Consider the following 27,573-nt stretch of genomic DNA (forward strand, 5'->3'; position numbering starts at 1 on the left):
TTTCTATCAAAACAAGGTTTTATTGCATAAACATATATGGATATATATTTTTTTTTAGATTAAACAGATTAAACTTGTTATTTGCATTTTTAAATATCCATTCAGTTGGCGACTATTGCTGTTTTCGTTCTCCTTTTTCTAAGCAGCATGCCAAGGTTTACATTTCTGTGTTTAGTTTTATCTCTATACAATCTACAAGGTAAAAACATGTTTTGGTAAAAACAAATCTCAAAAGCAACTTTCAAAAACATGAAACTCATTACAGATGTACAGTATAATAATGTAAACTTCAAAAGTGTTGATAAAAGGTCTTTCAAACGAGTTCCCTTTACCAAGCCATGAAAAGATGTTGGAATGGCACAATTATTAGAGATTTGTTAAGATGAAGTGGTCTATGCTGGTTTCAAAAGGACCATGACGCTAATAGACAATGGTGAGGACATGGTCCATTGGTCGAATGTCAATGTGCTGAGAATATCAAAGACATAAACTGACTCACGAGGATAAGTGTAGCATACATTATACAGCAGTTTATACAGGACTATGAGGCAGTGAGAACATTGAATAAAAACCTAAAACACACAATATATTGTATTCAATGTCAATTTGAACTATCCACAGTGAGGCCTAAAGACTGTACCCTTTACGACGTGAAACAGAGATGATGAAGATGTGACCTTGTATTTGCATATTTATGAAAATGCCCTCTCCTGCACTCTGATTTGATTAATAGCTGGTAGAAACTAGAAAAATGGCTATTACAGTATAAACTGGACAGTCAAATATGTGAAAGTAGTACATACATACCTACATTTAAACCAAGGCTGTGCCACCACAAAGAAAGATTAAACTGATTTCCCTGTCTTTCAAAGACATGAAAATCTAAACAACAACATGCATACTGATTTACAGTATAATACATTTTTGCTGTGATACTTGATCTTACAAAGCTAGTTTTTTTTATTTTAAGAGAAAGCCCTCTTCCCTTTGTATTTCATCTATCCCGGACAGCATAGAAAGTCACATTGCTGCACATTACTTTGATTGAAATATATAGTTTTCTTTTCATCAGACATGAGAACAAATAATTGCTCCAAGGTAGTGACGAAACCCAACCAGTCTCTGATCCAATCATGTCCAAGGGGAGCACCGAGCAATTTAGGAATCCATTATGTTGCTTTTATGGCACATAATCAGTAGTAATGAACACTGACAAGTGCATTTCAAAGATAGCATCAACATAGGGCTGGGCGATTCTGTTGAAATAATTGTCACAATATTAATGAAAATATTTTCATGATAATCTATTAATATTAGAAAATAATCACATAAAAAATAATATAAATGATGTTCACTGTAATGAACTGTGTTCCACTGACTCTCTAAACGTGTTTAAGAACTTAATCTCAGCCATAATCTTGGTTTTGAATGACAATGACACTATTCTCACAGTGGATAAACATTGACATGGACATTTTTTCATCGCCCAGCTCTACACCCGCGTAAAAAAACATCCTCAAATCTAAACCGAGGCGTCACTGGGATTATGGCTCCATTATAAAAGAATGGGAGCATGACTGATGGGTCTTTTTTCAAACTCTTTCACCCCAGTGAGCTTTATAAAATTGTAGCGGTATCAGATCTGGACCATAAAACATAACCATGACCCCAGAAACTACCGAAGTTACTCCAGCAGTCACCTTCAGTCTCTCATCCAATCCTGAGCTGCACACTGCTGAGACAGCATAATTTGGGTCGGGGGTGTGGGGTGGTGAACACTTGGTTTTGCCATTAAAAGTAGAGAATGTTCACCAAAACAGACCAAATTGCCCTTGTGAAACTGACACAACACATATCAAAGCTCAAATTCAGTGGTGTTGATTTTCGGAACACCTTGTAAACATGGTTGTTCAAGCGTTCAGCTGCAGTTCTCACTTTAACCACTAGGCTGCAACCTTTTCCAAGAAAACAGCTGTACCTACAGCATGTTACAGCTCAACTGTATATCCCTGATTTATCTCACTAGTTTCTACCCTTCATACATTCTGCTGTTGAGAACAATAATACAAGATTACACGGGATGAGTTCAACTATATATACAGAGAAATCCATGGGAGTTAGACAAATGTTTGATATGGCAGTGTATATACTGGCATGCTGTTTGTGCAGTTTATATTTACCACAGTTGGGCCGTGTTACAATGAGATGCTGAGGTGAAATATTTTCTTCCAACACATAACTTAAAAACATGGGAATTTATATCTGGTCCTACTAATAACCACAACCATAGCTACACTTGTTACTTGTGATAAACCTTCATACATTTCCTCTCAGACAGCCTGAGCTAATTATGTACTGTCTAATGAAGGAAGAGGTTCACTGCGCTTCCACCGCCTCACAAGGAATTACAGGCCTGTGTCTCAGAGTAGGGCAGTAATGTATTAGGAGAGACTTCAGATATTTGGTCCAAAGTATACTGGAGGACACGGATTTAATGCAAAAAGACTGACGTTTCCCTGCGAAAGGAGTCGACTCTGACCTGCCGTTTTTTTGTCTTCATCCGTGTGCTCCAGTATACTTCGGACTAAATATCTGAAGTCTCTCCTGATACATTATGTACTGTCATTTACACACCAACACAAATGTTAAGTGTGGGATCGAGCAATTAATAAATCAATCAATCAATCAATGCTAAGACTTAATGGAGATAGCGAGACAGTGATGATTCTTGACTGGTCCCTCGCTGAGTATTGAGTTGTGCTCCTTCCACATAAAGACTTCATGAGCTACAAGATTAGTGGACTAAATTGACGTTTCACATAAAGTGTGATGTTTATACATGACTCTATGAACTGTTAGGGATTTACAACACATTTTAATACTGTGCCCAACATACAGTGCCCACATTCACTCACATTCAACGCTACTTCTTTAGGGTAAATAAGCAGTTGTACATAATAACCACTGTTTGTATTTTGAATTAGGAATGGCTCAAAGCACCTGATAAACATTTTTCGGTAATTAGAAAATCAAGTTTAAAGGGTGGTCTTCGTCAAAATAATACCCTCTATTTATTGTTTTATAAAAACATAATTCTTTTTCAGGTCCGGTTCCTTGTGGCCAGTAAGTCCAGTAACTATACATGGTGACATCTTCAATGCAGAACACATTTATATCTCTCTCACGTTGTCTACTTCTATAAGGTAAATTCAAATTAAACTAAAAAAACTCATCTGATTGTTTAGAGACGTGCTCGGGTTGTGGCTGGTCCTGCTTTGGCTGCAAAGACACGATGTGAGGTCATGGCTGTTCTGTCCACTCTCCATGCTCACAGTGCAATTGGTTACTCCATGCCGTTCCGCAGCATCTGATTGGCTGCGATGAGCATGACACTGATGATGAAAGCCATAGCGAAGGCGCAGATCAGGCTTTTCCTGACACACGTCTGCCGATTCTTCTTCTTAGGATGGACTGAGGAATAAAAGAGAAGAGAAAAGAAATAAGAGAGTATAGTTATCATTTTGTAGCTCCAGTTTGTGCCTCTTATGTGATAGTTATTAGTTAATGAATTGCTTCGTTGATTGACTTCAATATAATGATACAAAATACATTTTGGGAAATACACTTATGTTCTTTCTTGCAGAGAGTTGGAGAACGAGATTGATACCACTCTCATGTTTGTGTGTTAATTATGGAGCTAAGGTTAGCTTAGCATAAAGACTGGGAGCAAGGAGAAACCGCCGGACTGGCTCTGTGTACCTCTGACCCAAACAAATAATGTATGAATGAAATAGCAGCTAACATTTCTAGTTGTCATGTTTTGCAGTTCACTGTGACCCAAATCATCAAGTGTCTTTAATGTAAAAACATCAAACTTGTTGTAATACTCTCTATGATGCAGCGAAAACAAAGACTAGAGGAGTGACATGGAACTTTTCTGCTCTGCTACCTATATATGTGGGATGAAAGTTGTCCCCCCCCCCCCCCCCCAAAGATATAATCTCAGGACATTGAAAAAAGAAAGAAGAGCAGAGACAGATGTGTCCTCCAACAGGCCTTGCAGCAAAAGCAACAACCAACAGTTTCCTCTCTTTCTACCCTCTTGTCTTAGTTTGTTAGAATCACACGCTGCATCAATAAATCAACTCAGAGCTCTGAGTCGTGGATCTAAGAGGGACTGTGAAAGGGGCCTGAAGTCCCGACGGACAGGAAGAAGATGGGAAGCATGCATGAAAGAGAGAAGTTGAGGATGTGGGAAGATGGTTAAATGTAGGGTGTAATACAGCTGTTATTTTCATCTTTTCTTATTCTTCCTCTTTCTACTGTTCCCTCTCCCTAACTCCTTCCCTCAACACCAGAAACTTTGTGAAAGAGAGTGCCAAGCCAGCAGTTCCCTGATCCCTTCTTTAGCCTCTTATCTTCTCCCTCACCGTCACTTCTCTGCTAAGTTTCTCCATTTCCTCCCAGCTGTCTCTTTTTAGGTCTTCCCAAGACGCTAGGCCAGTACCCAATGGATTCATTAAGACTTTCTTAGCGTGTTTGATCTGTCTTTACCTCTGTACTAGTCTGACTTGTGGATGTTTCACAGCAGAAAGGCAATTTCCAGCCCTGCACCATAACTAACACAGGGTCAGATTTAGTTATTCTCTTCCTCTTCTCTCTAAAGCAACATAACTTGGTCTTAAAGTATGTCTCAACGAAAATGCCTAGTGCGTTTCACTTTTGCACTCAACATTAACAACCTGTTCTCGTTCTTGGCTTTAAACCCAAAGAAACAAATGCATGACCTTGAGATTAATAGATTTTATGATTTAAATATAACGTTCATTTCCTTGAATATGCCTCAGCATTCGTGACCTTGCTCTCAGGATCTCCCCGTTACTGATGAAACCTCTGTGGTGGATACTTGTGTTGGTAGCGCAGCAAATTTAAAATGAAGGTTTTCACCTTGAAATGTTCAAAGCAAGTCATTTAAAAGTGTATTTGTTAAAAAAGTCTTAGTTTTTTACAGCCCGGTCTCCTTCCCAGGTCGCCTAAAAACAACAAGCCTCTCGTTTGCCTCTTGAGTGCCGTTATATCAAATACTTTATGGTCACTACAACATCTTACAACAACAACCAGGATCAGTCAACACAGATACCTCACTGTGTCCAGCACATACACTGCTTAACGTTGTCTGATCTTTACTCACAGACGCTTCATATTATCCCAGACATCGTTGTAACTGCTCTGTTATTGTCTGTATGTCTGTCCATTACGTATATTCTATTTATTGTCTATGTATACATGTCACTCACCAATAAAAAACATACTTATTTGAACTCATATCATGATCGTTTCATAAACCTAACCAAGTTACTGGAACCAAGGTGACGCCAAGGGAATGAGAAAGTTTTAATTTCTATTGTTTATCCCCTCAACATTACATTTAGTTGTTTCTACTTTATTCTAACTGCCCAAAGACTTCAGAACTAGTCTTCTACTGTCACTGTGTGATCTCGCCTATCTTCTTGTCTTCACACTGCTCAATATTTCCCCTTTCTATTTCCTTATGCTGAATCTCCTATCTTAAAATGTTACTCATTGTTCTGGTAGGTTTAGTAACACCTGTGTTGACAAGTGGGATTTCATAATACAGACAACTGTTCCGTCGTATCAACTGCTGGAGGCAGCAATAGATTCATGAATGTGTCGGTTTTGTCTAAAGCTTTAAGGAGTAGTTTGACATTTTGAGAAAATATATTAATTTTCTTTCTGGCTGGAAGTTGTGGATCGATACCACTCTCATATCTGCGCCCTAAGTTTGGAGCCAGAGCCAGGAGGCAATTAGCTTTGCAAAAAGACTGGAAGCAGGGGAAAAGAGCAAGCCTGTCTCTGTGCAAAGTTCAAATACATGCCGAACAAAAGCATTAAAGCTCCCTAGTTAACACATTGCATCTTGTTTGTTTAATCCCTGCACAAACAGAATTTGTGGTTTTACAGGGATTTACGTGCATTAATTGTTGGTTCATTCATTTGTTCAACTAAACAACACCTCGGCCCCTGCACTCTCTCTGCTACTGGGGATGGCAGAGAGGGCATGCATTTTGGTCATTTTGCTAACAAGGGGGATAGCATCCCCCCCCCCTCAAATCGCCTGCTGGATGTATGTTTGAACTTTGCAGAGAGCCAGACAAGCCGTTTCCTCAAAACCTGATAACAGACTGAACTGCCATTTTGTTTCCATTCATTCAGCCATGTCATCGTGTTCCTGTTGGTCGATGTCTTGAAGAGGGTTTTATCCTATGCTAAGCTAAGCTAGCAGCCTCTTGGGTCGCTCAGCAAAAAGACAAATACATGCATTTCTCAAAATGTCAATGGATCACTTAAACAGTTGATGTGAATTACAATACGAAATTACTTTTCATAAGTAAAGGTTTTTATAACAGCAAAGTTTCCAAGAGAACAGGTTCCTCACCTCCCTCATACTCAGGGCAGTTCCCGGTTTCATTGAGGCTCTCCTCCTCGGTGATGATGATGTTCTCTATGTCCTTCATCGTCAGGTGGTCCCTGAAGGCGTGGAACAGCACCTGCTTCAGCTCATCCAGAGACAGCTGCTGCATGTCAAACTGCAGGGGCACAAGGCGATCAATGCAAAAACACATGTCATCCACAAATGGGCTTAATGAGGGCAGATAAATATAGAAGATAAGAATGAGGTGTGAAATGCACAAGCTGCACAAAAGTATGGCACGTATGAATTTGTGTTTTGTTGACTATATACAGTATGCGTAATGTACAGGTACACTATGTACGCTATGAGTAGGAATGATGTCAGTTGTAATGTAATGGCAGCATGTTTGCCTATGCATCACTGGTGCTATTTTTGGGTGTCCTGAATCAGTATGCAAACCTGTGTGTGCTCTGATGAAGGGGGATACATGTGCAACTGGTTTAATGGAAATACAATGGAAATACCGACACATCCATGCCCTTGTAAGTGATTGTATTCTCAGTTGTGTGCGCATGTTTGTGTTTAAAATGATTAATGGGCTTTAAGTCTGAATCTTAGCTTCTGTCCTATTGCCCTTCTAAAACATCACGTTCCCCCCCACCCCCCCCTGCAGATCCCTTCTACAATCCAATCCATAGACACATTTGCACACACCATCATCAAACCCACTACCAACGATGTCGAGGTTATTTACCTCCCCGACAGCCGCAAATACAATCAGTCGCTTGGTTTAGCACAACAGATGGACATACTGAGGCAGGCGAGGCAAAGAAGAAGAAAATATGGGGTAAATATCTCGAGAGAACGAGAGTGATATTGTAATAGGAAAGTATGGTGAGGTCACAGAAAACTGAGATGAAGGCAGTAGTGGGAGACACAGATGGAGAAAACAGAACTGGCAGATAATTGTGGTAGAGACGTAAAATAGTTGTGATGGTGATGAGGAGATGCTCATTTTAACGAGGGAATGGTAAAACTGCTCAGGCTTTATTACACTTGCTCAACGCTAAAAGAAACACATTCTTTTAAGCTCGACCACCTCGCGTAAAACAGACATATGGTTTATCAAGGTAATAATAACTGATGAGAGGTTAGAAATGTTAGGCATGGCTATCAAACCTTTTGGCAATTTGGGAAAACACGCTTATATCCCAAAACCAGAACCACTATAGCTAAGGGGGGGGGGGACTTTCTAGAGTCCTGTCGTCACCATAAGGTTGCCAGGCAACTAGTGGGGACTCAACACCTCGTAAAACCGCAGCATATCGTTTTTACAATACTAGTAGGCAGAATATTTTCTACATTTGGAAGAGCCAAGCTGCTTCCAAGCTTTATGCTAAACTAAGCTAACTGTCTCCGAGCTGTGGCGGTATCGATTCGAAGAAACTAATTTTTTAACCTTTTGCTTTTTAAAAGGGCTCAGTTTCACTCACACGCTTTTTTGAATAGCAAACAAACAGAAGTGAGAGGAGAAGTTGAAGACGGAGGGTTGGTCTGATACAACAAACAAGATTCAAACTTATAGCATTATAAATTGTAAACAACACAATCCAAATGTAAACAAAAGTGTCTTTCCCCCGTTTAACTGCTCTGACTCGTGCAACCTTGTGGGGCTCCCCTTCTTGCCAAAGCTGTCTCTGCTTTGAATGGATGCTGGGAAAGAGGAACAACTTTTTGGACTGCAGCCGCAGGATAGACAACATGACAGCTCAGAGCAGGAGCACAAAATGTTCCTGTCTGTCTGTCTGAGGGGAAAAGCCACAACCTGTTACCAACCAACAGAGGGATTTCTCCTCCTGCCTGGTCTCTGAAGGACACGCAGGCACGCACGAACGCACACGCACACACACACACACACAGACACAAACACAGACACAGACACACACACAGAGTGACGAGCAGAGGATGTAAATAATCGATCGTTTGCCTGTCTGAGCATTTCGTCTTTCACTGAATGAACTCAAATTTGTGTGCCTGTGTGTTTGTGCATGTGACAGGAAAACAGCAAGGGATCGTGAGCAGTGACCCGTGACATACCGAAGGAGCCAGGACACATCAATCAGAAGAACAGGTGCTCACACTCCTAATCCTGCCTCAGAACAGAACTAGGTTTTCTGTCAGTCGTCCACCTGCTTTGTCTTCTGGTCCTTCTCTTAAAAGTCACCCAGTGACAACCTGCAAGAATTGTTTCTTTTATTCTGTACTCATTCTCTCCTTTTTCTGTCGCTTTAATGAAGAGGAAGAAATGTATATTTAAAGATGCACACGTGCCCTACACTGTATGGACACATATGCAAACACACACATACTGTATAGAGGACACGTGTCAGTATGACATTGCAGGTAAGATAAGTTATTTTTAACAAAGAAAGCAAAGGCCTATTGCCAAACCACAAACGAATAATAGAAGAATTAGATCCACAAAAGCACAATTGAATGTGTTGAGTGTAGGGGAGACACTGCAGGTGAATAGGGTAAACATTTTACTTATTAGATATCAGCATGATACTTCCACAGGTGATTACTTACACTAAGACAATTTTTTATATTACAAGTTTTCTATAATTGTAAGATTAAATATGCAAAAGACGCATTAACTTATTAAATATGTGATTATCAGCATTAATTTCAAGAACAGAAATCTAAACATTGGATAAAGCCAGGTTAAAAAATATTGTTTAATTTTGTTGACATAATAGAGTCAAAAACGGAAACATATTTTGGATATCTCTTCACATCACTCTATAAATGAGAAAATACTGTCAACAGCCATAAACAAATCTAGTTTTGCCATGTTTTAGGAATAAAATGCTATATAAATTAGGTTATGAATGATATTTGAAGAAAGAAACCTCTGTAATAACCTTCAGAGCATAGATAGAAATAAAACTGGAAAGTTTGCTACTGAAGTGGAGATTTCTGGCTCAGACTATGAGAAGAAAACTCATTTTGAGAAAACATTCTTCAAAGATTTTCTTAAATGTTGTGTTTAAATATGCAAATGAGGCGTTATCTAACGCTAACTTTGGCTGAATTTAAGAGAAATCTACACACGCAAATAGACAAAGTAGAATAAACACCTAAATGTGTTTCCTTTCCACTAGTCTGAAAGAAAACAAACTCTCAAAATTGACCAGAGGATGAAGAATTATGTTTTTGTCTGTAGTGTCTCGCCTTAAAATAAGTATTGTATTTTGGATACAACCATCCGCCAAATGGCAGTTATTATGTAACATTTTTAATTTGGCATCACTGGTCATCAGTATGAATGCTGCAGACTGTCTCAACAGATGCAGACGGCGGTGATAAGCCTGTCATTGGCCGGCTATTCCGTTCTGCTTCCTTCAGTGTCTGTTTTCATTGACAATAATACTGACAGGTGGTCGACTGAAAAAAGTACAAATTAATGGTAGAAAAAAACTGTGGAACTTGATGTAACTTTAACTTAACACCTAAAGGGACTTTTGACACAAATGAGTGCAGACTGGATGTTCACAAGTTAAAAGAGTCATTTGATTTTCACACTGTGGAAATAAATCGACATCATTGGCTGCCGGCTGGAGAGACTCACCAAAATAAATGACAGTGCAGGTTTCTCAAGTACTTAAAATGACTCATGTTAGTTATTGCACAACACAAGTCATATTACTACAAAAGGTCTTGAAGGTGAATGGTTGACTGCATATTACTTTGACACATGGAGACAATGCCTGACGTCCCATCTGCTATCATTAGTCAATGTTGGTTTCTTTTAATCACAACCACAATCTTTACCTAACGTTAAACGAGTAGTTCGACATTTTGGGAAATGTGCTTTTTTGCTTTGTTGCCAGGAGCAGATCAATACCACTCGCATGCCTCTCCGAGAGAGAGACCCAATTAGCTTAGCTTTGGTTTGTGAGGTTGTGGAGAGTCACCACACCTTCACATGAGCCCCTGTAAAACCACAACTTGCGTTTTTCTTACAGTTTTCCTACCGATTAAACAAACAATATAACATGTTAATTAGTGAGCTTTAGAGGTGCTGGTAGGTGGACTGTTATGTTATTGTTGAACCGAGCCAAGCTAGCTGATTCCACCCGTTTCCAGTGTAAGCTAAGCTAACCGGCTGTTTCATAATTACTGTCCACACGTGAGAGTGGGATCAAGCTTGTGTATATCAAGTGTATGTCTCGAAATGTTGAACTATTCCTAAAAACAAGTTGTTTTAGTTGCATAAAATCAAGCATATAGCCAACCAAACACTATAGCATGGTTTTCAAAATGGCCAGTTGTAAGGGGGTTGGTTCAATCTCCATTTTCTCCTGTCTACATGTTTGGTCAAGTGTCCTTGAGCAAGAACCCCAAAACTGTTTGTACCCATGTAAAGGAATTGATCATTTGCATATCAGTTACCTTGAATTTGTGAAGACAACATTGTTTTTCTCACATGCCTCAACGGCGAATGAAGAATCCAAAAACGCAGAAAAGTCTAGATGAATAGAAGTAAACGGGGGCCGCGTTTAACAACTGCAAAACTATATCAAAACATTTGTTTGTCTCACGCAACTTGTGCAGTATAACCCAAGTCTCATTTATCCAGTCGTATGCTCTTCGTATCCTACACCTTACTATTTAAAACACTTGTGGACAGTCTCACACTTGCGCAGGCATGCCACTCTGTGTACCAGTACCATTTACTTTAGTTCATCACGACTTTTCTTTGTCTTTTTATTTTTCGTTTGCCGTTGAGGCATGTGAGAAAAACAATGGTTTCTTCACAAATTCAAGGTAACACGGGGCGAGTAATCGATATGCAAAGACTAGGCACTGATTACATTTTTCAGCTACTGAACACCGGTAGAATGTTCTGCAGATGTCTCGCTTCCTCTCAGCACAAACATATTTCTCATAAACTATAAACATTGTTGTGATATTGGCAAAAAAAACACGTATTGTTTTCTATTTTTAGGAAGTGTAGCTTCATTTGAAATCGCAGGCTGGCTGCTTCCAAATCTAATTTACTGACTGTCAGCAGAAATGTGGTAACTTGTGTCAGGAGCTTTTCAAAGCATATGTCTAAATCTCCCTGAGCTTTTACTCAGGCCATGTGGAAAATAAATATCTTTTCAGATATTTTAATGCTACACAAAATTAAAAAAACAGGATCACAAAGACACACTAAATGTATTCAACACTTACACACAAATGCACACAAAATGTAATTATACACAAAACGTGCCAACTCCAGTCTCCTTGAAGAAGTCAATCATTATACATCTTACTGTGCGAGGATATTATCTGAACAGGCTGAACTGAGTCATTATGGTCCACCATGATGTGCCTCCTTCTCTTCCATCTTTCTCTTTTCAATACAATGACTTTCCCTCTCTTCCTGTCTCCCTCTGAGGTCTGTGTAATATAAACAGACACACAAACACACACAACATACACCCACAAAACGCTCTCACTGTCCCCAGAGACACACTTCCTCCCACCATTTCATCCCCCCCCCTCCTCCTCCTCTCTCTTCCTATATTCTTTTGCTCTCTGCTTTATTTTCTCGCTCCCTCTCTCCTGCTCCTCTCTCCGTGTCTCAAAATGTTTCGTACCCCTTCTTCCTGTTTTCTTTTAGTCTGTCTTTCTCTTTGTGGGAGGTGAACATTTTAAATCACCCCTGAGACGAACACTGTCTGTGACCTTCACGAATCGAAGGCTCTCGTACCTCTTGTTTCATTTTCTCCCACTCTCCTGCTTTGTGGTTTTCTTTTATATTCCTGTGTTTTTATATGGGGCATCACCCCCCCCCCCCCCCCGCCACACACACCACCAACTCCACCCTCCCCTTCCTCACATATTGTCCAGCTTGCAGCTCTATACTCCCATCTCTCTCAGCCTTGCTGGCTGGCACACAAGTCCGTCTTATTCCGTCCCTCCTTCAAAATGCAATGTGTCCTGTTTATATAAGGCGTTCCATTTCCTACGTTTTAGAAATAAATTCTCTTGATGTTGAAATCAGAAGTTTCTGTGAATGGCATAGATTTTTTTTTAACATTTTCTGAAATGATTGCACAATGAAATCTAAAATAAAGAACATTTATGTAAATGTGGCCCAGTGTGTGTTTGTAACCTGAAACACACACACACACACCTCATTTCAGTGAGTCACACGCTAAATGTTTCTCCTCTCATCTGACTCAAGGAAAGCAGAGAACAGCGTCTTGAGAGCTGTCAGCCCCCCCTCCACACACACACACACACACCTGCACTTTTCATTATTGTCGCATGCCTTACCTAAGCGGCAAAGAAGCACTCTGAGAGCAGCACATTCTCTGTCCGGAACAATTTACAAAAACAAAGCAAGCACGTTCAAAAGCATGTAGATGAGCTGCAGCCTTAATCACCAGTGAGCCCAGTTTGAACACTTGAAAGCACACAAGCTCAGACTTTCCACATACTGGGGCACATCCCTGAAATCTTTATTATGTTAATACCCTCTGCAACAGTCTGAATGATAACACACCCGAACACCAAAACATACTCACATAAAGAAATATACTTAATTCTCAGCAGGTCTCTTTTCCTTCAAGGCCCTAAGTCGAAAGAAAGAAAGTCTCTGTTTTTCTTTCAGAGAACAGAAGAAGCAGGTGGGGGGCCTGAGAGTGTGTTTTTGTGTGTGTATTTTTGCACTTAAGAAGGTGTGTGCAGAGTACCTCCAAAAGTAGGATTTGTGCTTAAGGATGTAAGACTGAGTGAGAGGTGAGGCAGAGTTAGTAAGAGGAGGCGTAAAGGATGTAACCGATAAGTGATGAGGATTGTGAGTGATGCAAAACAAACTCCAGCGTTGGAAAGAGGAGGAGGGTTTGTCTTTCACCTGCCAGAAGATGTTGTCGATGGTGTTGCCCAGGAATCCTTCTCTGTTGTCAGAAGACAGCAGTTTGGGCCCCAGTATCGTCATGAATTCTTCAAAGTCCACCTGGCCGTCCCCTGCACGCACGCACACACACACACACACACATATACAGGGGCAGACAGACCGGGACAATAGAAAATCAGTTACACAGACAGGAAGGCTGGCAGACAGGAGCTAAATAATACATTTCATGCTGAAGTTTATTCGCTTGCTGAAACAAAACAAAAGCGCCCTGAGATAGATCAACAGATGGATGCTCTCATCCGTGACAAACACCAAGGCTTCATCAGCACTAATTCACCTTTTAAATAAGGTTTGTGCACCTGTGTGAGTGTGTGTGTGAGTGTGTGCCTGCGTGCAAGCTAATGTGGGAAGCGACAATTCGTGGAACTTTTTGGGATTTTAGATTCAAGGGACACAGCTTGTAAGTGTTTGCATTATGTATTCTACTGCTGCATGTTGTTAGAGATAGCAACCAACAGCCAGCGACCCGTGGAATTAATAATCAATGAACATCTCACCCACAGCATGGGTTTACAGAGCACAAGTCTCAGTGCTGCTGGTATTGGTAGGAGGATGAAACTTCATTTTATGGGTCTGTAATTTCTGAATAATTTCTATGAAGTTCCCTAGAAAGAACGATGTAATTTGGTGCTAATTAAAGTGGTAATAGAGACAATATTCAATTGACACTCCTGCAATGAATGATTTGTAATTAATTGCTGTTTAACCGAGAGAGTATTTTAGTCAGTGCACAGCAGCCCAGCTGAACATGCAAAATGTCGACAGGCAAGCATGCAATTCAACATGTATGGAGAATTAAGTTTTCAATCCCCTACGATTAGTGCCAAATTACACAGTTCTTTCCAGGGAAATTGCAGACCAGTAAAATGTATATTACCTTCTAATACAGTATACTGTTAGTATCAAACAGCATTAGATCTCTGTTCTGAAACCTGACTAGTTTTCAAAAACGCAGCTTTAAATTAGCACGATAGAATCTTATATTTTAAGACTACTTTGCCTAAATCCTGAGGGAAAGGTACAAATATAATGCCAGAGATCAGAGGATTAAGATTTCCTAAGAATGGATTTAATGACATGAAATGAATCATCTGAAGGAACGCGCAGGTTGTCTAACACCTGATAATAATTAACATTCTTAAACTAGTTGTCCGCGACCACTTTCAGTGACTTATTAGCGCCGACGTAGAGACGATAGAAGTCAGAGTTGGAGAGATACTGTCCCTCAGACCAAATGGCAGCGCTGCTCTCAGATGGTCGGACTACTCATGGAGGGAAAAGCAAAAAGCTTTTAGTTTTGACCTTTGATATTTACCGCGTGCTGGGAAATCAAGAGCAGGCAGATAAGAACCAGTTGTAAGATTGACTAGCTTGTTTGTGATTCAGGGACTGCTTAGGAGTAATTGCAATCGTCTATGGATTTACAAGCAGAGCTGGAGATTAAGGAGCAGGAACACACAGGTTCTCTCTTTATTACCTCCAGGGGTATTTATTTTTGACAAGGCAAGGCAGTTTAGAAGCAGTTTTGCAAGAACAATTTGAAGAGGTCTGTAACTCAAACTCTCCATTTTTCCTCAAGCAAGAGCAAGTTCTGTGTTTTTGACATAATTTAACAGCGTTTTTTTAATTCCTTGCACATAAAACTCAACACATTGATGACTTGATTTAATTGGAAGGAAAATATTCTTCTTCTACACATCATATTTGACCACAAACACAAACATTATACACATGCAGTATATGTTAAACAGCCTTTTATGAAAAGGTTCCCTCTATGTGTTTGCGTGCATGCACCCAAGTGTGTGTCCTTATGTAGTGCCTCACCATCCATGTCCAGTCTCTGCATGATGATGGCCAGCTCCACTTCGCTGGGCATGTAACCCAGGGAGCGCATGGCCATGCCCAGCTCCTGTTTAGAGATGAAACCATTCCCATCACGATCCAAAACACGAAACGCTTCACGGATCTCTGCACGACAAATACACAACATATCACCGTACATAACTGCCTGCCTTCATATTTTACTGCTTGAGTCTTTTGGTCAGTTATCATCCTGTGAGTATTGATGAGATCGACTACTGTATATATGCAAATAAATAATTAAATAGATAAACTGCATATTATGCAATGTTTTGTTAACATTGTGGTGGATCCATTTAGTTTCTATGTGCAGTTAAATGTGTGACTTGTTGGTGCTGAATGAGGGCTTCTGGTTAGTTTGAGACCAGAATGGCATGTGTGGTGTCAGATGTGAATGTATCTTTTTCTTTTTAAAATGTATTTTCTTGTTTTGTATGCATCTTAAAGATCAGGGGGCTCATCACAGCAGATTCAAATATTTGTTCATCTTTATTCTTTATTGGCAATAAAAACACGTGTTATAATTTCCTTGTCTATACACGACAAACACTTGACATACAAATGACATGTTATTTTATTTATTTTTTCTGGCATGGATTCTTGTGGTCGTGTGAAGGCAGAAATAGTGTGACGTTGTCATAGCGACGCTAAACCTCTCAGGGAGGAGGTCGGGGTGGTTGAACCATCAAACTGTGTGGTTCTGGCACTGGATCTCTTACCTCAGTTCAGCCTCGGTTTCTTTTAATCATTACCACAATCTCTCCCGAACCCTGAAGTGGTTCTAATCAATATTTTATACCAAGAACGGATTAAACAACCTCTTGCATGTTAAAGGGGTTCATGGACTGCGGAGGCATCTGAACAAGGGGGGCATGACTCCAAGGCACGCGGCGGGGGTGGGGGCATATGCTTTGAGAAAGACATAGACATATATTAGTGATGTATGACATTGACTAGTTACAGACACCCAGACCAGAAACCAGAGTGATTTGACTGAGGGGGCTTTTCAAAAAGTGCAAAGGGGCTTTTATTTTCATAAAATAAAAGTAATTGATTTAACCATGCATAGACCCATAAAGGCAAAGTCATAAGGCTACTAATTCAAAATCAAAGAATACATTTATTATTCAGAGCACTCACAATAGAACAAAGCAATATCAGAGCGCTAAATATATTTTTTATTTATGAACGATTCTCGTTGTGAAAATCAGCAGGTGGAGGCCGTGGTCTATGAACTCGTAGTGATAAACTCACAGAATTATCCTCCGACTGCAGTTCTCCTCAGCTTTTGTTCTCCGTGTCCACAACTTATCCGTTTTGGTTCAGTGTTTTCAATGATTAAGTCAAACATCAGACAGACACAGTTAGTGGTGAACACAGAGGAGCGTTTAGCAGCTTTAGAGCCAGATATTTCTCAGGAGGTGGTAGAGATAAAAAAAAAAAAAACAGAGCTAAAGGAAAGGGAATGTTGGACTTGCATGTGTCAGATGGACAGAAAAACTACTCAAAATGTATGTTAATGTTTCTCCATATCTGCAACTGTTTGCCAACATGTTCACCATGTCAACCTAAAAGATTGTTGAATGCAGATTTAACCGAGCAGTTGTTTTTGGCCAACCCTGACCAAACCTAAACCGTAATGGTTGCAGATCAAAATCATACGACTTAATTGCGATCATAACAGCGGTGTCTTGACTCTGGAAAAAAGGCGTGTGCACAAAGTTGTTCCTTGCACAATTTCATGTGACAAATACATTTGATTGATTGATTGATTAATTGATTGACTGACAATAGGGGTACCCCATCAGAAAATGCTGACATGTGTCAATGACAACATATCCTATTTGCTGTTTAGGTTTGAGGACTCGTTGAAGTTGTAACCATTCAAATTGCTTAAAGACTTACACACTGTAACAGTGAGCCATCAGATGGTGTGCAGGAGTTGGACTGATCCATGAGATGAAATGAATGATTCACAGTATTGAGCAGGTCTGTAGACGGTGGCTAAAAGGTGCTTCCCAGGTGTTGATATCAGACTTTCCCATTAATGCAGCAGCCTTTCTCAGAGACACATCAAGGTGAGGGTGATCTCCCGCTCTCCCGCTCTCCCGCTCTCCCGCTCTCCTGCGCTCCGTCCCTTCTCCCCCTCTCTCTTTCCTTGTCTCTCTTACATCTTTATATACTTATTGTATTTTACAAACCCAGAGGGGCCTGTACCAATCCCACCACACAGCACAATCTCCACCAGCAGTGCCAAGTGCATTTCCGACTCTCCTCCCACATAAAAGGCTCCCTTCTAACTTGAAATTGCAAGTAAACGCACACAGCTCACGAGGCATCTATCTGTTCGTGCAGCAGAATTACTCAAACCTCGGAGGACCTACTTATAAAATACCCCGGTCAATCTCCGGCTAATTACCTGCCAATCAGTTGGCACCGTCTGAGCGGAGGTGGAGCTTAGGGCTGGGGTGGAGGTGATCCAATTCATCGACTTGATAAAGACAGCAGAGACAGACTTTGCAAGTCTTCATTCAACATCTTTTCACACTCCGCGAGCACTCCATTTATTCCTGTGGATCTCTCCACTTCAGGGACAGGAGAGGGTGTCATTTCAGCTGCCATTCGACATTTGTGCAGATCTTTACAGGAGAAATGCAATCGAGAAGAGTAATAGCCTGCTGCACGTAGAAAGTCATATCACACTTTCCATAAGACTAATCCTTTTCCTAAGTTAAAACAATGAATTTTACATGAAGTTATCTCTCTGTCTCTGTCAGGCTGTGTGTCATTAATATTCTCATCCTGACATGCGGCTTCTTTATTCCTATGTGTAATAAGTCTGTCTTAGATCTGCCTCCTATAACTGTCTTTGCTCTGTCAGTTGCATGAGAGACCGTACAGCCTCCCAAAACAAAGTGAGATGAATTTGTATGCAACTCAACAGTGAAGAGTACATTTTCAACAGGGTAGGAATGAGCTGGTCCTTGATGTATTACTGTGCAATGCCTGTGTGTTTGTGTGGTTATATGAACATGCAGTCCTGCCTGTGTGCGGTGGTGTAATATGAACCCAACCCTCCAGGACAGTACATGTTCTCACTGTGATTGATGAAACGCCTCAAAACGAGAGAAAAGGATAGCCGCGATCCAACACAGGGGTGATTAACTAGCCTTCTATCTGCGCTAACAGATAGAAGAAGCTTCAGCATCTCTCTGAAGTCGGATTAGGAGTTTTCAAATGCTGGCAGCAAACATCACGGATATTTTGTCCACATCAAACAATCCTGTTGGTTGCGTTGGATCTGTGGCTGACAGGACTTAGATAATGCATCATCATGATGTCTGGAGTCTAAGAGTCCACATTTAATTTATATAACAGCTCTATACAGGTCCAAACTTTAGTGCCCTTCTCACTGTCCTTGACGAACAAAACCCAGACAAAGGCCAAACGGACTAATGATGGTGAGACGATTCAGTCACTGTAGCAGCTTTGCATCAGCACAACAAAGCAACTGTTTTAGTGAACTGGGTTGAGTCGAGTTGTGCACAAGGGACATTGGATTAAAAGATTTCTGCTACAAAGTACTTCATACCAAAACTCATTTGAGCAAACTACAATAGTCCACATGTATAAACAAACAGCCACAGTCAGAGGCACCCTCTCTGTCCTAGCTCGGTGTCAAGATGAGCTGTTTCTTTCTTGTCAGAAATATATGCAACCATTGCAGTGTAGAAGTTTTTGATTTGTGCAGCCAGTCAAATAGCACTTGTGTGGTTATGTCATAATTAGGAGCCAAATGTAAAGACATACAGTATAACTCAGGATCCTTCAGACTGCGGTCAGTCGTGCATTCAGTGAACACACGCTGTACTGCATGAAAGTAAAGCCAATTTAAAGAAATGACTGCGAGTGCGTAACACTGTGACAGACCACAGTATACATACAGATGTCCTGGTTTACACTTGTTTACAAGTCATTTTACTTTCCATGTTTACATCTTACCTGCAAGCCAGAAAAAAAGAAAGAATCGGACTTATCACGCTTGTTGCCACATTGGATCTCAGGGATTACTTTAGTGAGTACCGAGTGTCGTGGACATTTATCACATAGTCTTCTTATATTTTATCTCTATAAAGTTGTTTGGCCTTACAGTCACTAACCCTGTGCTTTCTCACAGTTGTCATACACATGTCTGATGTCCCTGAGTCTGCTAGTACTACTAGACAGTAGGTGGTACTTTGACCATATTGACAGGCAATTAGCAGACAGATGTTAACCATTGTAATTAACATGTGGGATGTCTCTGTGCCTTTTGTTCCCATTTGGTAGACGGCAATTTGTATTACCTGATCCTGCCAATGCAATTGTACTGTATAAATGACTTGTGTTTCTATATACTCAGGGTCAGATACTTGTAGCAGACCAGCTGCAGGTTATCTGTCATTTGGACTCTTCATTAAATAACACCAAAGCTCTAACTTCTATAATTGTTCATTTCTTAGCGGAAGGTGATTCATTTTTTAATTACCACCACACCGAGTAACGTTATCATTGCTGATACAACCAATAAAGCAAAGCTACGAAGATAAAAGCAATGTTATAATGTTATAATAAACCATACTTGTCCTTTAATCATAAGGGTTTTGTATCAGAAAGGTCTTTGGACTTATTATCCTGGGTAATAAATACATTCAAAGATTGAGCCACAATCTTACCAAAGAAAACGTGCATTGAATGTAAAATGAGATACTTGTATTTTCACTTCCCTTAAGCTCAAATTGTCACGGTGAAGTTTTATTTCTTATATAATTGTATAATGTAGCAAACTAGCCTTTGTGAGCCCTGATGGCATCGGTTTTCATGCAAGATGGATTGAAAACTTGAATTACGAAACAAAAATCAATACATTGGTGTCCTACTTGAGGACGTATATATTTTATTCCTGTCATTCTGAGTCCTGTGACTGATTGAATTACATAAGCACCATAATTGGAAACCAATGCATCCAGTCAAGCTCTGACAAAATGGCTAAATGGAAAAACCTCTCCCCGGGAGAATTGAGGCGTTGCAACTGCATTGTTCCAGGAGTGAAACATTAATTGCTAGTAGCTCACACTTTGCTCTGCACCCTGCCACCTCCGACCTTCTCCCTGTAAGCACACTCACCTCCCAGCTCCTCTGAGGATATGCTGTTGAGCTGGAAGGCTTCACTGCCCTCCGTCAGGGAGCTGCTCAGGTAGTTGTCTGGATAGAGCAGGCCCGCCCGCACATGGTGGAATGGCATCTTCTCCCTGCAGAGCACACACACACACACACACACACACACACACACACACACACACACACACACACACACACACACACACACACACACACACATAAGCACACACACAGTATAAATACACTTTGCATGTGTGTATGTGCGAGAAACTACAGGTAAGAGGGATTTGAGTCTCAGTGTGTGCATGTACATCCTGACTACCATGAGCCCTTTTTAGAAACACAAGCTCCTGTGCAGGGAACAATGTTCCTTCCACTCTGCTAATGCTCATTTCTGGGAGAAACCGCTGTCTCCTCAAGGCAAAATCATAGTGACAAGTTATGTAATCATATTATATTTCAATGGAGTCACAAAAAAATATTCCACTGCTATTGTTCTGATAAATACCATCAGCAACTCTGTATAATCTAGCAATCTTTCTCTCGCTGTCTTCCTCCTGCTTGTTCTTTGTTCGGGAAAAGCACTAAAGTCCTGTCACTCGCTATCGTGTCCTCTAACCCCCCTCCCCGTCAGATCTCCTGACTTCTTGTCCCGCCAGACAATCCTCACTGCCACAAAACACCTCACAGGAGACCTCAGGGCTTGACAGGGCATCAATCAGTCATGACCACTGCTGTCGTATGATCAGAGTGACGCTCTGCTTTGATTCATGAGAGTTGCCCCTCTGACGGCTTTCCCAATGTAATGTTTTGACACTAGAGATATGTTTCATGTAATATTCCTGCCGATAGTACATGCTGAACTGTCGAGGTGAGGGAGAGAGAGAAAGTTAGGGAGGCAGGAAGAGATAGAGATCCCGAGAGTATTTTGTGAGCGTGCCGCTGTCACACTGAGATAGAGATAGAAAGAAGTGGGGATGTCTCTGTTACAGGAAACATGGTTAAAGTATAAACATCTCCTCTCCTCTCCTCTCCTCTCCTCTCCTCTCCTCTCCTCTCTTCTCTCTCTTCTCTTCTCCTCTCCTCTCCTCTCCTCTCCTCTCCTCTCCTCTCCTCTCTTCTCCTCTCTCTCTCTCTCCTCTCCTCTCCTCTCCTCTCCTCAAGACTTTAATCCTTTGGGAATCATTGTGGATCAGAGCTAAGACAGGAGTAGGACACAGACTCAGTGTAAAGACAAAAACAGTGTAAAAGGTTAAGAGCTGCAGGATAGGTGCGACTCTGCTCTGGTGATCTGTAGAGGACACCAGGAAAATAGCTGTATGTATGAGTGCATGAGACAAAGATAGACAGCAGACGCAGTGTGTGTGCAGAAAAGTGTGTATGTGCACATAGTTCCTGGTTCTAGTCTTGTTCCACCTGCACACTAAAGGTACACAAGGTAACATGTATAGCCCCTTTCCCACTGGATAAAAAACCCCTCTCACACCCACTAACATCTGCCTTTTGTCTTTAGTGGCTAGTGCCGGCTCGGTCGGCAGTGATGGACACATGAGACTCGGATGGTATGATGTGTGACCAATATATATGATCAATAAAATCAACAGAGATTAGGACAATTATTATAATTTATTAACGTACAAAACATACAATTAATATGCCCTACTTAAAGCCACCAGACTCCATTGACAGAAACAGTCATTTTACTGTATTGTAACACACATCAAGTCTTTCCACTGTTCACACAATCACCATCTCTGGTTCGAGGGTTTACAGGAGACACTAAAGTAACAGATATTTAAACTACTTACTTACTACTGTTGTTTACTAACCCAACACGCCAGAAAAGTAAAAACAGAAAGGCAGACTTGTCAACTGGCAATGGGAAAGGAGTGTATTGCCTATTTTTAGAGGGTTTTCCCGCATTTGAAAACACTGCATCGGGGTATATCTGTTCTGCAGATGTGAGTCTCAGATCCCAGCTGCTTGAGGTGGCTGATGTAGCAGCTTTAGACAGATGTTGCTGTGCACCTATCATTGAGTCCTTTTGCAGTCTTTAATACTTGTGTTCATACATGCAATTCTCACTTGGCAGCTGTTTAGCAGAATGACATGGTCTCGCCTTAAAGTGCTATGCAACGCACATCCATATCAATTAAATATTGCCACACTAATTTTGAGAGTGAATTTGTTTTAAGATTTAATTAAATGAATAAATAAGATTCTCACTGGCAGCCCTTCTACTACATTATACCCTCTGTGGCATCAGGTTTGTTTTACAAACTGCACAAGAGCCATTTCTCTTCAGTTTCTCACAAAGGCAGATGAAATAACTAAAAGGTTGAATGAAAAAACGTTCATTCAGTGATGGATAGAACATTTGTCAGGAAGCAACAGGTTTAGATAAAAGACATGAATATGAATATGAGAGAGGTAAAAAACAAAACAAAATGGCTGCTTTTTCAAAGCCTCTGCATCATATTGCACTTGACAACAGTTGTTGTTTACTTCTAGTGGTGACTAATAAGGTCATCCGGAGTGCAAAAGTAAACATGTTGGAAATAAGTGTATTTTGCTTTGCTGCACATCAGGAGCATCTTGCTCAAGGACACGTCAACATGCGGGGATTGAACCAACAATCTAAAAGGATATCCGCTGTATATACCAGAACCTCCAAAATATTGTCCGCTTCCAGATTTCCAGATTTATTTTGGAGTGTATTCTTGCAGAAATTGTAAATGAATGAATATATATTTCCTATTGGTGCATTTGTGCATGCATGTCTGTAAGACAAGTTAATGTGTGGATGTTAGGATCATGCGTGTATATGAGATGTACTATTGTTATTTTCGTTGCTTTTAGATGAGAGTGCTTTGTATTTACATTATGGTGTATGAAGTTTGTCAATATGAACCAGTGATGTGTGGTGGATTCACAAGTGAAGTCATTTAAGGAAATGACTAAAGAATTAATCACAAGATAAAAAAAAAGAAAAGTCTCAATGAAAAATGAAAGAAACATTTAATGGCTGTTCAATAAGCCACAGTCAGCTGAAATCCCTACATTCTTCAACTCCTCAAATTAAACAGAACCCAGCAATTATTTAATCAGTGAACAAATTAATAAGACATATGATATGAAATGAATATGAGAATATATTTTAACATTCCATCTGCTCTCACAATTGTTCCACTGACACCCACTCACTTGTTGCACAAACCAGCAGAGACGCATACACACACACATCAAACTCAATCACACACTGATTCTCTCTTTTTTTTTTACCCTATATTTTTGGATTGCGTTTTTTTCCACTCGTGAAAACACAGACTGTTGTCACAGAGACGGGCATGAGAGCTGACAAGGACAAGCTTTTGCAGAAAACCTCCATCTGATAAGCCTCATCGCCTGGCTGAGAGCAGGAAGAGGAGTGGCAGAAAGACAGACAGATAGATAGACAGACAGACAGATAGACAGACAGACAGGTGAAAAAAAGAGGGGGAGGAGGGAGGGTGCAAAGGGGATGAAAGCGGGATGGCTGACGGTGTTTTAACTGTGGGGTCACCTGCACCCCAGGGAGCTGAGTTTCAAGTCTGTAGCCTGGTGATGAGAACGAATTGAAGCTGGGACTGGATGGAACCGGCGGAGATGAAGGGAAAAGTAGCAACTGAGATTGAGCCAAAAACTGGGAATATGGAGAGACAGGAGAATCATGTTTTTCCTCACCTCCCTCTGCCCCCATGGAGAGGAATGCATTAGCAGAATGGCTGAGAGGTCACAACAGTACTTTTTCCCAAAAGCACATGCACAGCACTGCCATCACAAGCAGGCAGCCCAGACAAGACAACAGAATCAAGCCTTTTTTCATCAGATCAAAAAAAAACAAGTTGTTACTATTACTGATTAACCATCAAAACATGCTAAACTGTGTGATTTAACTTCATATAAAGCACTGTGATGTGTATGGGACTTCAAGATAAATCAATGAATGATTCTCTTTTTACTTCAAGCCACTAAAACGTCAGTTAGCTCTCCATGGCTTCTCCAGTTTTGGAGATAAGGCCCCATGCCGCCTGCCAAATATAATCAGAGACCACAGCTGATCAGTTGACGCACCAGTGTTGGATAAAGGTAAACTGCAACTCTGTGCTTTGTCAGATACACCACAAAGCCGAACGAAATGGATAGCAGACACATTTTACACATCAAAGAAAGACATGTGTTCCCTCAACAGGCAACCGTAAAATGGCTTCTTATTAGATTTGCAGCTAAATAAATAATAATGAAAGCAATTAATGAAAATCAAAACACTAGCTCTCATGTATGTCACTGCTCAATGTCACATTGTCAGTGTCCTCCTGAAGTCACCTTGGGCAAAGACAGGCAGTTTCTACATTGCTGTCATTTCGGCTGTCTCTCTCCCATCAAGACAGTACTCTAAAAACATTTCCTCAACAGAGGCACTGGGTGGGCTGCCCATCTTGTCGCCTACAGCCGTCTACAGGTCAACATGGGTCATCCAACACGCTCTCTCTGACCCCACCACCAGCTGCTGCGCCAGTTGAATAGCTCTGGTGCTTCACCAAAAGCCAAGGCAGGAGGAGATGTGGACGTGTGTGCCCTTGGTCTTCTGTCAGGTGGTCTGAAACGACGCTTGTTGGATGTTAAATGAGTCAGACACGACGGGATAAGAGTTGGACTCCCACGATTGTCTGCCACATTGCGCGCATCTGCAGTGAGCGGAGGGAGCGCAGCTGGACTCACACCGCCTGATGCTCAAAGTCGCTGCTATATGTCAACCTCATTGCACCGAGAATGGGGTGTCTGAGAATAACAAATAAAAAAATGTATGAGAAAAACACTCAAGCGCGCTACCCTCCAAAATGCTCGCACCCAGACCGCCCAATACTACGCACGTACTGTAACACCCTCCATCAGTTACCCTCCACAGGCGGGCCCCCCAGGGTATCAGATGATGAATGTGAGGCAGGTGACAGATTTGGCCATCACGCTTTATGACTGTGGGGTTTTAAGCATCTGGCAATGATAATTAATACAATTGGGCTTCAGACTGCAGCCAGTCCCCATTTATCAGAACCAATATCTGAGCCTGAGTGAACAGCAGAGCGGCTGATAAAGCATGATGTATAGTGATGGAGTGCTTTACTTCCCACTGCGTGTTGGGACAATTACACTGTAATTACACTTATAGCGCGTGTGTGATGGACCTATAATCACCTAATCACACAGATCAAACCCACACAGTGCGAACTGACGCGCGCGACGCACGCAAACAGCTGGAAAGAGATTTTCAGGAGCAGTTGAAATAGTCGGATACTGAACGCAAATAGACACAGACATGATTACGTTGTCAGCCATTAAAACACAGCTCATATAGACTGTCAACACTATACATATAGGTCTATTTACACACGCTCGCGCACAAGCACGCTCCGCACATTTACCCTGATCACAACAGGTGCAGTCGATTCATGCGCGGCTCTGCGGCCATCAGCGGGACCGATGCATGGGCGGTCAGTCGCGGTAATCACCTTGATCACCTTTAACACACCAACCCAGAGGTGGCACACTAATGAGCCGTCGGGGAATAGCCTACCTGTCCGTGAAAAGACTCGTCCCCCGGTGTGAGATTCACCGCGCTCGGTTAGAGCACCGTTGGCGGAGATGCTGAGGGTCTTTTGAATTGCCAAGATGTGTTTAGTCTGTTTGCATCCGTCCTGTGCTCTTGAGGAGTCCGTCCGACAGTCAAAGATGGACTCATTCAGTCTATGTGTGGGACCTGCCTCGGAGATTCACCAACGTGTCATGTGCTCCACACTTTTTAGATAGTTATTAGAAAAATTAATCAACTGGTTAGATGAGGAGGATGGCAGTGGTGGTGCTGGGAGATTTTGTCCTTTTTAGCTGAAGCCCAGACCCACATGAATGGCCTCCCATTCGTTTTCTACATCTCACTTCTCATCGCCATATCATGAGAATTTGGGATGAAGCAGTTGGTAGGTAGAGTGCCAAATCCTCGTCCTATCAGCTCGCCGAGTCGGACGCCACCCAGCCGCCCACGGGTCTGGGTCTAACAAGCGGAGCTGGTGCTGCTGCTGTTGACTGTCGCCTCTTATAAAATGATAAAAATAAACGATTTGAAATTAATCTTCTCTGTCAAATTAAACCGGAGGATGCTTGGTGAACGCTTAGAGCGCAGATCGGTATAACAGCAGAGTGATGGGAGGGGATCTCCCGACGCTCCCGGTGCTTGTATCTCGGCTTCTCCCGGTGACAGAGTTAACCCATGTATCTGTCCAGTCCGGTAAGGGAGGGGCCACATGGGGGCCACGGCAGCAGAGGTGCGACTGTGTATAGGTGAGCTGGGCATATGCGACGCCTTGGTGCTCAGGTGTGTGTGTGTGTGTGTGTGTGTGTGTGAGAGAGAGAGAGAGAGAGAGAGAGAGAGAGAGAGAGAGAGAGAGAGAGAGAGAGAGAGAGAGAGAGAGAAGAGAAGTCAAAGACGGGAGGTGGGGGGCTGATGTCCGAGCAATTAAGGTTTCAAGATCAGTAAGGCTACATTTCCCTGGGGAAGTGCGTGTGTGTTTTCATTAGGCCATTCTTCTCAGCTTTAAGACTCATTGATGACCAATTATGGTGCTTAGGAAATGACATCAGCCGCAGTACTTAAATGATGCAGTGTGTGTCTTATCCCCCCCCCCTCCTCTTTCCTCCCCACCATCCAAAATCTTCATCTTCTTCTTTGTGGGCCATGGCGTCAAGATTTGAGGCCCTTTTCTCCACCGAAACCTCTCTCTCTCTTTTTGCAACTAGTCGTCCTCTCTCTGTTATCTTCTGCGCAGACTGTTTGTGTTTTTCGCTCTCTGCCTCTGATTAGATACCCCACCACTATCCCATTTAGCCTACATCCACTATACTAATTATGTAATAGCCTGTGTGACTCCTCTGTTTCCCCCCCCTGCCAGTGGAAACGCTGCAGCTCAATTGCAGACTTGGCCTTAAGATTGAAAACTGTGTCTCTCGTTCTGCTGCAATGTTATAATTGAAAAAAGTGGTCAACTTATTTAACCAGCCATTCTATCTCCCTTCCGCTGATTGCAATAGGTTAATAACTGTACGCCTACAG

At 41.5% G+C, this 27,573-nt stretch overlaps 1 protein-coding gene across 1 annotated transcript; it reads right to left on the reverse strand.

The window, feature by feature from the left end:
- Positions 1–26,814, reverse strand: caln2 (calneuron 2). The gene is made up of 6 exons (XM_029448917.1): positions 26,044–26,814; positions 20,436–20,560; positions 15,234–15,377; positions 13,347–13,459; positions 6,458–6,608; positions 1–3,471 (listed from the first exon to the last, which is right to left on the reverse strand). The coding sequence occupies exons 2-6, from the start codon at positions 20,551–20,553 to the stop codon at positions 3,344–3,346; spliced, it is 654 nt and encodes a 217-aa protein (XP_029304777.1). The 5' UTR covers positions 20,554–20,560; positions 26,044–26,814; the 3' UTR covers positions 1–3,343.
- Between the last annotated feature and the right edge of the window lie 759 nt (positions 26,815–27,573).

This window comes from Cottoperca gobio, chromosome 14, assembly GCF_900634415.1.
Source record: "Cottoperca gobio chromosome 14, fCotGob3.1, whole genome shotgun sequence".
Classification (NCBI taxonomy): Eukaryota; Metazoa; Chordata; class Actinopteri; order Perciformes; family Bovichtidae; genus Cottoperca; species Cottoperca gobio.

What these genes read in the sequence shown, in the direction of transcription:
- caln2 (XM_029448917.1), bottom strand. Translation starts at nt 20,553, where the DNA reads ATGCCATTCCACCATGTGCGGGCGGGCCTGCTCTATCCAGACAACTAC. An exon ending in GCAGAGACTGGACATGGATG is followed by an intron (nt 13,460 to 15,233) that starts GTGAGGCACTAC and finishes GCGTGCGTGCAG; the next exon opens with GGGACGGCCAGGTGGACTTT. An exon ending in TCGACAACATCTTCTGGCAG is followed by an intron (nt 6,609 to 13,346) that starts GTGAAAGACAAA and finishes GTGCCCCTGCAG; the next exon opens with TTTGACATGCAGCAGCTGTC.